The sequence below is a fragment of the Peromyscus californicus genome, unplaced genomic scaffold, assembly GCF_007827085.1.
Source record: "Peromyscus californicus insignis strain IS unplaced genomic scaffold, ASM782708v3 Scaffold_4__1_contigs__length_199733344, whole genome shotgun sequence".
In the NCBI taxonomy this organism is placed as follows: domain Eukaryota; kingdom Metazoa; phylum Chordata; class Mammalia; order Rodentia; family Cricetidae; genus Peromyscus; species Peromyscus californicus.
In genome coordinates, this window is record NW_026294562.1 from 145,634,037 (window position 1) to 145,647,040 (window position 13,004).

At 41.0% G+C, this 13,004-nt stretch overlaps 1 protein-coding gene across 1 annotated transcript in view; it reads right to left on the bottom strand.

Annotated features, from left to right (window-relative positions):
- The window catches only part of Oca2 (OCA2 melanosomal transmembrane protein), a 284,223-nt gene that overhangs the window by 154,834 nt on the left and 116,385 nt on the right, over positions 1-13,004 (bottom strand). The window contains exons 16-17 of the mRNA XM_052763431.1: positions 10,848-10,905; positions 9,494-9,602 (exon numbers count right to left, since the gene is read on the bottom strand). Coding sequence (XP_052619391.1) covers positions 9,494-9,602; positions 10,848-10,905 — 167 coding nt within the window. The remainder of the gene's footprint in view (positions 1-9,493; positions 9,603-10,847; positions 10,906-13,004) is intronic.

Below are 13,004 nucleotides of genomic sequence, written 5' to 3' on the forward strand. Positions count from 1 at the left end.
AAGCCCTAAGAGAGGGAGTCCATCCTGCCTGGTGCTGGTGAGACTGTGTTCATGCTGTGTTCATACAAAAATAACAGCCTCTCTGAAAAACTCCAGCAATTTCTTTTACAGCCAAACTTATTATATACGCAAATAACTAACGGTCTCACCCTCTAGATAAATAGCCAAGAATGAAAATTTAAATTAGCACAAATCCTTAAGTTTGTTGCCATTTGGGCCCAGCTTATTCACAGTTGCTAAGAGTGGGCTGACCCTCAGTGAATGAATGAACATGCAAACCTGGTGCCTCCACATCGTAGAGCCAACTTTTGACACAATCTGCAGCAGGGAAGGCTGTGCCAGCCGTGGAGAGTGAGTGCAGGAGAAGCTCATCTCAGAAGGTTGCATACCACCTCATTCCACATATATGACATTCTCAGAAAACATGACATGATTGCTGTGGGATGTTCTGTATGGCAAATGTGTTGCTGATTAGTCAATAAATAAAACACTGGTTGGCCATTGGCTAGGCAGGAAGTGTAGGCAGGACAAGGAGGAGAATAAAGCTGGGAAGTGGAAGGCTGAGTCAGAGAGACATTGCCAGCCGCCAAGATGACAAACAGCATGTGAAGATGCCGGTAAGCCACAAGCCATGTGGCAAGGTATAGATTAATGGAAATGGATTAATTTAAGCTGTAAGAACAGTTAGCAAGAAGCCTGCCATGGCCATACAGTTTGTAAGCAATATAAGTCTCTGTGTTTGCTTGGTTCGGTTTGAGCGGCTGTGGGACTGGCAGGTGAGAGAGATTTGTTCTGACTGTGGGCCAGGCAGGAAAACTCTAGCAACACATGATTATGGTGGAAATTGACCAGTTGTTGATGGGAGGGGAAACAGCCACAGAGGAGAGTGCAGGGGCTTGTGGGATTGTACTCTGATTATGTTGGTAGTTACATAAACCTCCATAGGCATTAAAAGAAATAGAATTTAAAAAAACAAAAGAAATAGAATTTCTCAAGAAAAAGTCCACTTTGTTCGATGATAATTTTAAAAATGAGAATAATGAGTCAATGCTGTGCTTAGGTTCTGGTTCTTCAAAGATGGAATGTGTCAGATGATGTCACATTTTGTCACATGATACATATTTCACAACATCATTTTGCAATGCATGAGACCATGTGCTTTATGTCACATTACAGTGCATTACATCATGCTACATAATGGATGCTCTATATTTAATGTTTTCATGTTTTGTTACATGATACATGTAATGTGCTATGACATCATTTTGTATTACAGGACATCACACTACATGATACCATGATGTTATACAATGCTACTTTATATTATTTGGCTTTTGATTTGCACAATATATAGTGTGCTGACTAATTTTTATGTCAACTTGACACAAGCTAGAGTCATTTTGGAAGAGGGAACCTCAGTTGAGAAAATGCTTGTGGTGCATTTTCTTGATTGTTAATTGATATGGGCCGGTCCATCCCACAGAGGATGGCACACTAGCTTTTGTAGAGGACCTGAATTTGATTCCTGATACCCACATCAGAATGCTTACAACCCCCGATTTCCAGTTTTAATACCTCTTGCCTCTGTGGGCACCTGCACTTGCATGAAAGTACCCATACATATATATAATAAACATAACAAAATAATTCCTTAAAAATAGAGGTGTCAATCCTTACATGTTTTCCCTATTTTTCCCTCTAACAGTTTCAGAGTTTCTGGTCCTACATTGCAGAATAGGATAACATCTTTGCTCCCTGTATACTTGACAGACAGTTAACACGTAGAATATACAAGGCTCCAGAAATTAAAATAGGAATACATTAATAAACTAATATAATGAATTGACAAAGTATGAAACACAAATAGCCATGAACACATGAAAAATGTTTAACATCACTCAACATCAGAAAAATTCATATTAAAACTAAAATGTTGAAACCCACAGATCCAGGGAGGCTACCTAGAAGGGGAGACCCTAGGATGACTGTGACTTATAATAAGTTTTGGTTTTACCCAATCACTGGGCAAGCTTTAGTGAAACATTTCACTATTAGGATAAGAATTTGTACTCTCAAGCTGATGAAAGAAAATGCTGGCTGTACTTTCAGGAGAAGAGGCTAAAATCTTTTTAGACTATGGATTAGCCTATGGAAAAATGTCTACCGTAAATCAAACAGTGAAGGAGAAGATGAATAGGAAGCTCACTTACACAATTGAAGTAAAAGCTCTCTGAACAGATGAAGATAGGTTTCTTCTGTATCCCAGAATCTAATCAATATTTATATGTATAATTCAGCTATCACTTGACTTAAAAGGGCTTATTGGGAAATGTTATCATTTATTCTATTTTCTATAGAGAAAATATTTTACTGTTTAAAATAACCCTAGACTTTTAAATTATAACCTGTCTTTATGTTCAAACTATCTGAGTATTATTTCTCCTGCAGTTGTACATAAAATGTTTTTACGTTCAAAAAAAAGGACAAATACTATAGAATTGTATTACATGAAATATATAGACAATGTAAATTCATAGAGACAGAAAGATTAGACGTTATCTCAAGATAGAGAAGAAAGGAATATAGAGCAATGATTTCCTAAGTACAGAATTTCTGATCTGTGTGATGGAAAAACCCCACAAATGGACAGTAGTATCAGGACATAATATCATGAATGTAATAAATCAATACAATTAATATAATTAATGAATATCATAAATATAATTATTGAATGAATACTGCAAATGTAATCAATGAATATCACAAGTGTAATTAATAGCATGAGTATAATTAATGAATATCATGAGTGTAATTAAAAAAATAAATTAAAATTAAAAAAAACTAAAATGAGACTCCATATTACCCTATCAGAATGGCAGTCATTAAGAACACACGATAGGCCAGGCAGGTGGTGGCGCACACCTTTAAACCCAGCACTTGGGAGGTAGAGGGAGGTGGATCTCTGTGAGTTTGAGGCCAGCCTGATCTACAAAGTGAGTTCCAGGACAACCAGAGCTATACAGAAAAACCCTGTCTCAAAAAAACAAAACAAAAAGAGAGAGAGTACATGGTAACAAATACTGATGAGGATTTGAACAATACCTTGATACACTGTCAGTACAGTCATTATGTAAATCAGTATGGCAGATTCTCAAAAAAAAAAAAAACTAAAAAAAGTAGATCAAGCATACACAGAGACACTTGTGTATCAATGTCTGTTATAGCTCTGTTCACAATAGCTAGGTCATAGGCCCAGTAGGGAAATGGGAAGAGAAAATATGGTGATATATTGTGTATCTAATAAAATTTGCCTGAAGATCAGAGAACAGAAGCCATTAGATTAAACATAGATGCCAGGCAGTGGTGGCAGACACCTTTAATCCTAGCACTCGGGAGGCAGAGATCAGTCTGGACCTCTGTGAGTTCAAAGCCACCCTGGACTATATGAGATTGACTCATTCTAGGAGAGAAACACGGCCAGGCAGTGGTGGCACACACCTTTAATCCCAGTACTTGGGAGTCACACGCCTTTAATCTCAACACTGGAGATCTCATGCCTTTGCTACCAGTATTTGGGAAGTACACATGCTTTAATCCCAGCACTAAGAAGGAAGTGATGTGGCTGGGCAGAGAAAGGTATATAAGGCATGAGGAAACAGGAACTAAAGCCTTTGGGGGCTGGACTCCTTTTGGCTGAGGAGTCAGAGACATTCAGTCAGAGGATTCATGGAGCTGGTGAGATGAGAAATGGCTGTGGCTTGTTCCTTTGTCTCTCTGATCTTTCAACATTTACCCCAGTATCTGGCTCCAGGTTTTTTTTATTATAAAACCATTTAGGATTCATGCAACAAGAAAATGTGGAACACACACACAAAATAATGACAGTGTGCCATTTTCAGGAAAATGGATTTCACTAAGAGAGTTAGACAAGTAAGTTTCTGTAATCCGTGATTCTTAGATTCTATATCTAATCATTATATATGTGACATGAAAGTGGAAAGGACACTTTAGGGGACAAGGGGACTAATAGGAGATGAGAGGGGAAAGGAGATGGTGGAATGGAGAGATGTGCACAAAGTATTTTATGCATTTTCAAGAAAATGTCCTTCTGAAACCTAGTACTACATAAATGAAGATATCCCCATTTAAATATTCTGTCTTAAAAATGCTAATCAGACTTTTTCCTATTCAACTTAACCTTTCAGGATAAAGAAGCAAATAAAGGCAATATGTATCCTAGGATCCCTGATAAGATATCTGTTCACAGCCAAAGGGGAAAAAAACAACACTAGCATTAAAAGTAGAACAGAAATAATCTTTGCAGTCACAGGTACAACAGCAGCACAGAGATCAGGCGTCCTTGTACAAAGGCTGGGCTTATGAGGCCTCAGCCCTATGTGAACCACAGACAACTGAGGAAAGCTGAGATCCAGGAACGTGGCCTTCCCCAACAAACAGCACACCAATTGGCTGTCCAGTGCCAAACGTTCAGCCCTGAAAACCTACATATGAGTAACATTATATGGACTCAACAAGTTATATTTGGGAATATATATACACACACATTACATATATGTATCATCATATATATCATCAATCATTTATATATAATATATTACATATATTATCATCATGTATATCGTCAATCATATATATATGTGTGTGTGGATAGATAGATAGATAGATAGATAGATAGATAGATATGAAAAAGAGCCACCATGAATTTGAAGAAATATGTGGTGATGTATATGGAAGGGTTTGAGTGAAAAGGGAAGAAGAAAATGTTATAATAATTAAAATGCAAGCAGGTACAGAGACCCATAGCCAGACATTATGCAGAAAGAGTCTAAACTGGAGATCTCCATCAAAATCCCTTCTTTTGGAGCTCAGGGAACCCAGCAGAAGAGAGGGAAGAAGAAATTTAGGAGCCAGAGGAGTCAAGGACACCAGGAGAGCATGGCCCACAGAATCAACTAAGCAGAACTCATAGGGGCTTACAGAGGCTGAAGTCACAATCATGGAGACTGCATGGGTCTGTGCTACATCCTCTTGACATATGTTACTGTTGTGAGTTTGATGTTTTTGTGGAACTCCTAACAGTGGGAGTGGGCTGTCTCTGACTCTGGCTCTTGGCATTCTTTTCCTCCTACTGGGTTGCTTTGTCCAGCCTTGATATGAGGGTTGTGCCTAGTTTTATTGTAACTTGTTATGCCCTGTTTTGCTGATATCTCTGGGAGGCCTGCTCTTTTCTGAAGTTGGAAGACCTGAGAGAGAGAAGAGATTGGGGTCGGGGTCAGGTGGAGACTGGGAGGAGTGGAGGAAGGAGAGACTGTGGTCCACAAGTATTGAAAATAAAACAAAAAAAGGGAAAAAAAAGAAAACAACTTCCATCTTTAAACAAAAAGTTTTGTTCAGTCATCTCATATAAACAGGAATACACATATTTCTAGCTCATAGACCTACATTATTTTTAAATTTGTATGTTTTCACAAATAAAAATTATTTATCCTTTAAAACAAAATACAATCTCAAAAAGGGGGAGGGGCTGATCTTCCCCAATGGTAACCAAAACTTTTTAAAAGTTTGTATAAAGATGTATCTTTAAGTGCCATGGTGGCACAAACCTTTAATCCCAGCACTCAGGAGGCAGAGGCAGGCAGATCTCTGAGTTCAAGGCCCACCTGGTCTATAGAGCAAGTTCCAGGATGGCCAAGACTACACAGAGAAACCCTGTCTCAAAAAAACAAACAAACAAAAAAGATGTGGCAAATGTTAGCAAAAATTGTGTTAATTGTGTATAAGCTTCCACATTTTGTTAGTTTTTCAAATGCTTGTATACTCTTTTCAAGGACAATTAAAACGAACTTATCTGTGAGCACCTTCTTGAACGGAAGGCTCCTGCTCATGTACACTTGTTTCACTGTATTTCTTTAATTACCCATGCTGACTTAACCTTCTCAATGATTAAAAGTCTGCAATGTTAAAATTATGGCCTGCCTGGGTATAATTAAAACAATCACACTTTAACAGTTTCTACATGTACCCCCACCAAAAGCAGTTGAGATCCACGTCATTGTTAACACTGCCTTTTGCTTTCCTCGGGACTTCAGGAGATTCCAGGAAGATCAGTTCTGGTTTAGATAAAGAACACCTGTGGGCTCACAGCCAAGCCAAGTCACTGGCCAAACTGGACACCACATCAGACATCTATCTCTCACTGATCTATACTTTAATATGAGGTAGATTTTACAAGTAAATTTTTTGTTGTTATATTTCAAGTACTGACACTTACAAAGATCATTGTGAAATAACATGAAGTCTATGGCAAGTATGGGATGTTTGTGGAGAGGATGGGCACTGGGAGTTTCAACCTGAAAGAGCTGTTTCTCCCCTGGACACAGGTGAGACCTTGACACAGAACTGGAGGAGGGCAGTGTCTAACCACTAGAGAGAATGTGCTGACAATGAGAACGGTCCAAAGGGATACAGTGGGAGAAAAAGTTCACTGCATGGAGAAACGATTTGTAGCCAGACAGGACACTGAGCTCAGTACAGCTCTCCCAATTTCCCAGCCCCTTCACAGTCATCCTTCTGTACACTGTGAATGTAGATGAATTTCTAAACAGTCTTATTAAATAAGAAACACAGAGCCAAATACAGAGGTATAAGCTGTAGAGATCAGAGCAATAGCCGCCAACTAACCTTAGCACACTACATCACCATAGCTTCCCAAGAGAGCTTCTTCCTGTCTAACCTGTGCCTTTATTGCCTTCCTGTTCTGCCTTCTCATTGGCTTTAAGCCCAGCCACATCACTTCCTTGTCACTGCCTGTCTATACAGGCCTCCGGGTCTCTATGGTTGGTACTTGGATTAAAGGCATGTATTACCCTGAGAGAAATAATCAATCAATGGAACCTCTTGAAACTGAGAAGCTTTTGTAGAGCAAAGGATATGGTCAACAAGGCAAAACAACAACCTACAGAATGCGAAAAGATCTTCACCAACCCCACATCTGACAGAGGACTGATATCCAGAATATATAAAGAACTCAAGAAATTAGACATCAAAATGCCCAACAGTCCAATTAAAAAATGGGCTATAGAACTAAACAGAGAAGTCTCAACAGAAGAAGCTCAAATGGCTGAAAGACATTTAAGGAATTGCTCAACATCCCTAATCATCAGGGAAATGCAAATCAAAATAACTCTGAGATACCACCTTACACCTGTCAGAATGGCTAAGATCAAAAACACTGAAGACAGCTTATGCTGGAGAGGATGTGGAGCTAGGGGAACTGTCCTCCACTGCTGGTGGGAATGCAAGCTTGTACAACCACTTTGGAAATCAATATGGCACTTTCTTAGAAAATTGGGAATCAATCTCCCCCAAGACTCAGCTATACCACTCTTGGGCATATACCCAAGGAATGTTCAATCATACCACAAGGGCACATGCTCAGCTATGTTCATAGCAGCATTGTTTGTAATAGCCAGAACCTGGAAACAACCTAGATGCCCTTCAACTGAAGAACAGATAAATAAAATGTGGTACATATACACAATGGAATACTAATCAGCAGAGAAAAACAATGACATCATGAGGTTTGCAGGCAAATGGATGGATCTAGAAAAAATCATCCTGAGTGAAGTAACCCAGACTCAGAAAGAAAAACATACTATGTACTCACTCATAGGAGGATACTAGATGCAAAACCAAGATGACTAGACTGCTACTCACAACTCCAGGGAGGCTACCTAGAAAACAGGACCCCAAGAAAGACACAGGGATCACACAATGAGAGAGAAATGGATGAGATCTACATGAACAACCTGGACGTGAGTGGGGGTAATGAAGGGCAAGGGTCAAGGGAAAGAGAGCTTAGGGGAGCGGAAGATCCCAGCTGGATCAAGAACAGAGAGGGAGAACAAGGAATAAGAGACCATGATAAATGAAGACTCCGTGGGAATAGGAAGAAGCAAAGTGCTAGAGAGGTCCCCAGAAATCCACAAAAATACTTCCACAATAGACTACTGGCAATGGTCGAGAGACAGCCCAAACTGACCTACTCTGGTGATAGGATGGCCAAACACCCTCATTGTCATGCTAGAAACCTCATCCAATGACTGAGGGAACTGGATGCAGAGATCCACACCAGGCCCCAACTGGAGCTCCAGGAGTCCAATTGGCAAGAAAGAGGAAGGTTTGTATGAGTGAGAATTGTTGAGATCAAGATTGGAAAAAGCACAGGGACAAATAGCCAAACGAATGGAAACACATGAACTATGAACCAATAGCTAAGGAGCCTCCAACTGGATCAGGCCCTCTGGATAAGTGAGACAGCTGATTAGCTTGATCTGTTTGGGAGGCATCCAGGCAGTGGGACCAGGTCCTGTACTCAGTGCATGAGTTGGTTGTTTGGAACCTGGGGCTTAAACAGGACACTTGGCTCAGCCTGGGAGGAGGGGACTGGACCTGCCTGGACTGAATCTACCAGGTTGAACTCAATCCCCAGGGGAGTCTTTGCCCTGGGGGAGATGGGAATGGAGGGTGGGCTGGGAGAAAGGGGGGGGGAATGCAGGAGGTGGGAGAACAAGGGAATCCATGGCTGATATGTAAAATTAAATTAAATTATAAAATAAAATAAATTTTTTTTTAAAAAAGGCATGTGTTACCACCACCCAACTTCTGTTTATGGTTGGCTATGACCTCTGATCTCCAGGCAAACTTTATTAACATACAAATAAAATATCACATTTCAGCACAAATAAAATATCACCACATGTGAATATGTATTATGTTGTTTGGTTTAATAAATAAGCTGACGGGTCAACAGCTGAACAGGACAGAGTTAGGCAGGAGAGCCAAACTGAAAATGATGGAAGGAAGAAGGGTGGAGTCAGAAGTCACCAGCAGATGCTGAGGGAGCAGGAGATGAACATGCCATGCTGATAAAAGTACCGCCATATGGCAGAGTATAAATAAGGGATATGGGTTAACTTAAAATGTAAGAGCTAGCTAGTAATAATCCTGATCTATTGACGAAGCATTAACCATATTAAGCCTCTGGGTGGTTATTTTGGAATTGGCTGCCAAGACACAGAAAAACTCCACCTATAAGTTTGCTTTTGATGTCATGCTGAGTGGAAGGCAACAATACTTTTGCTGATATGACTTTCAGGATCTTCTAAGAGCCATTTCAAAACATGACTGTCAAGCATGATAGACCTGGCAGTACCAATTCTACATCCCTTCTAACATTGACCCCTGAAGGGGCTGCAGATGGACTATCACTCAGTTATACTGTCCCTTTTTCCCAACAAAGAGGAAAGTCACACAGAAAACCTTCCTTCCACTGAGGGCTGCCCACATCCATCTCAGCACAGCAGCCTGAGGTACAGTCATCATCTGGGAACAGGCTTGGAAGCCTTCCCATCCACACTGTAGCATCAGACACAAAAGCTAGCAACAAAAGTCAACAGAATATTCAACTCACCAAGGTCAAGATGAATGCCAGGGACAACGGAATTGAGAAAGAACATGGAGAGAACAAATCCCAGCACTGTCAGGCACTTGACAAGCAGACTCCTGTCTGATATCCTGTGCTATGAGAAAGAGAAACACAACTCATTTGCTCAGTACAGTCTTTGGATTCTTGAAGTGTATCCACAGTCCTACATCATTTGAATCACTATAAGTATTTCCTTAAAAAAAAAAGAGCATCAAAATCTTTGTGAAAACTAAACTTTCACTATTCTGGGAGAATATACACTGTAACATAGTAAGATATTAGCAAAAACTTTGTGGAAACAGCAAATAAGATTCAGACACATGGGCTTTGAGACACATGCATTTCCCAAGGTGCCTGTGTGCCCTGCCTTTCCCAGAGTTCCACTGTCCTTCCTGTAAGCAGTGCCCATGTGATGCTACATCTAAGAGTCATTACAAGATGTGGTTATCAAGCATGATATACATGACAGTACCAGCTCTACATGTCTTTATCATGCTTAAGGCATTCTTTAAATACCATTATTCCAGCAAAAGGAATCCAGCGACCTTGAAATGCAGTTCTTGCCTCTTATTGGGAGGCAACCTACAAGTATACCTGCCCAGTCACTCAAGAGCACAGAGAGGGCTGTGCCCCTGCAGAATGTTTATGACTTTCAGAGTCACAAGGCAATGAGGATACTGTTTCTTATGAGTCCCTTGGAAGTGCTGTGCTCCATGGACAGTTCATCACAGCAGGAAAATGAGCAGAAAGGAGAGGCAAAGCTCTGCCCAGAAGTCGAACCCATAATGGCAGGATACACACAGCTCATACCTGTCCTGAACACTCCATCTCCTACATTACACTACAAAAACACATGCCCTGTAAACTCTCTGTGTCAGGAGAGCTGATGAGCAGAGGTTGGCTCAAAGTGTGGCCACCAGTTCTTTCAGGGCACACTTGGAATGACTCTTCAGGGCATATAAAAAAAATGATAAGGCTTTCATTTCCTGACAAAATAATTGTGCCATTTTAGAGAATTGTTTTCCCTCATTAACATAGAAGTCAATTATATCTCATGTAAAGCTATATGAGTAAAAAGAACAATGTTTTTCAATCACTAACTGAACCTGAGGTAGCAGAAAGAAAAGAGAGTTTTGAAGGGACCAACACAGAGAAATGACAAAGGATGCTGGTGTGAGCAAAGTCCAGTGTGCACCTGCATCCAGAAAGGGCACCATGCCACACAGTGTTCTATAATTAGCTGTGTCAACTCAAAATGATAATAAAATCTAAGAGGGAAAAAAATCACCCTTTCTACAAGCCATGATTCAGAAGCCCTTGAGGAAAGAAGACAAAATACCTTTCTCTGTAGCTCTTGGATATTGGTCTCCCAATTTTTATCTTCCTGTGAAATTTGTCTGTAAAAGAAAAGGGACTCTCATTATTTCTGCTTTGCAGAAAGCTCACTGCTGCTTCATGAGATTAGCAAGGTGGCATTGACAGCTGTGGAAACCTAGATGTATTTGTGGATCCTGACACAGTCGTGTGAGGGCTTGGATACCCATGACAATGACCAGGGAAATTAGGAAAGCTATTCACTCTGTATTTCCAAAGAAAAAGAACAAAAATCATGATCTGAAAGTTGGGAGAAGTTGTAAGAACAATTGTAAAAAAACGGCATAAAGAATACATGCCAGTGTGTGAGAATGACGAGGGCAATGGTATGGTGTCTGTGGTGTTGCTTTGATGGCCTCCTACATAGTTTTGGTAATCTCTGTATTAGTTATAGCACCTATTTCAACAAAATGCTAGGTAAAAGCTGTCATCCTGCTTGCTTGCAGAATAATGACCAGAAAAACAGCTATCCATATTCAGCATAATCATATTTTTTCAGTTTTTTGAAATATTTAAATGCACTTGGGAGTACACTGCATGCACCACAACATGTGTGTAAGGTCAGAGAACAACTTGCAGGAATCTGCTCTCTTTCCATGCATGTGACTGCCTCAGCCTCAATGCCAAGCACCTTTATCTGCTAAGTCATCTTGACAACCCCAGGTACCCAAGTTTTTAAAGGTCAAACCCTGCAAATAAAATAACCTAACTACAGACCACCATGCAGGCTCATGAGGCAATGATGACTCCAGGGGTGTGGTAAGAGCCCTTCATAAACCCTGGTGAGTGGGCTGTTTTGTTAGTTTACTTTTCTGTTGTTGTGATAAAGCACAGTGACCAAGGCAGCTTATGGAAGAAAGAATTTATTTTGGCTTATGGTTCTGGATAGATAAGAGTCTGTCATGATGGAGAAGCAGCCGGCATTGTAGCAGGAACAGGATGCTGAGAGCTCACTCACATCTTGAACTACAAGCACAAGGCGGAGACTATAGGTACTTATAGGCCTCCCAAGTGATGTATTTCCTCAAGCAAGGATCCACTTCCCAAAGCTTCCACAACCTCCCCAAAGAGCACCACCAACTGGAAACCAAGTGTTCAAACATGGGCCTATATGGGACATTCTCGTTCAAACCACCACAACTGTCGTTCCAGCACTTGGGAGGCTTTGGGAGGCTGGGGAAACGTTCTCTCATCTGTTCAAAGTAAGGCTACACAGTGAGTTCCAGACCAGCCCAGGCCACAGCAGGCCCTGTCTCAAAAAATACAACAGAGCTGGATGTGGCTCAGTTAGTAGGGCACTTCCTTAGCAAGCAGGAAGCCCTGGGTTCTATCCCAAGCACTTAATAAGCCAGGCATCATAATGCATGCCTATAATCCCAGCACCCAAGAGTTCAGGATGATCAGGAGTTCAAGGCCATTCTTAACTATACAGAGAGTTATAAAGCCATCTCAGGCTAGAAATCCTGTCTCAAAAAGAAAGTAATAATAATAATAAGTATCTTGATGAAGCCAAGCATGGTGGTGCACGCCTGTATTTCCTGTACTTGGGAAGTGAAGGCAGAAAGATCAAGAGTTCAAGGTCAACCTCTGCTACATAGTCATTATGAGGACAGCCTGTGCTACATGAGACCCTGTCTCAAACAACAACAATAAATCTAATAAGTTATGCAAAGACCCCAGTGTTGGCTCTGACCTCAGCAAATGCTCAGTGTTTGAAGCTGTTTCTAGCCAGGCCATTGCCATCTCTTGCCCCTGGGGAGGGGGCTCATACTGCTCTTCCTGGGAGGGTAAATGCCACCTGTAGCAGCTAGCACCCAGTTTCTGGGCTTCTTCCGGCAAGGAACTCAGGCTACATCTCCCTGAGATGGTACAGATATAATGAGCCTTTGTGTGTCTGCTGTAGATAGTGTATTCCACTGGTGTCTCATAGTCCCTGTAAGCACCGGCAGGAAGTGGTATATAGAGAGGTGATTTCTACCTCCTGGCAGGGCATGGACATGCTAGGGAGTCACAATGTTGTCCACAAAGGCATCAATTGAATGGAAGGAGGCAAACAGGCCAGCAGGCTGCCATGAGCCTCACAGGATGTGCACACTGTGATCTGAGGCTTACCAAGCTCACC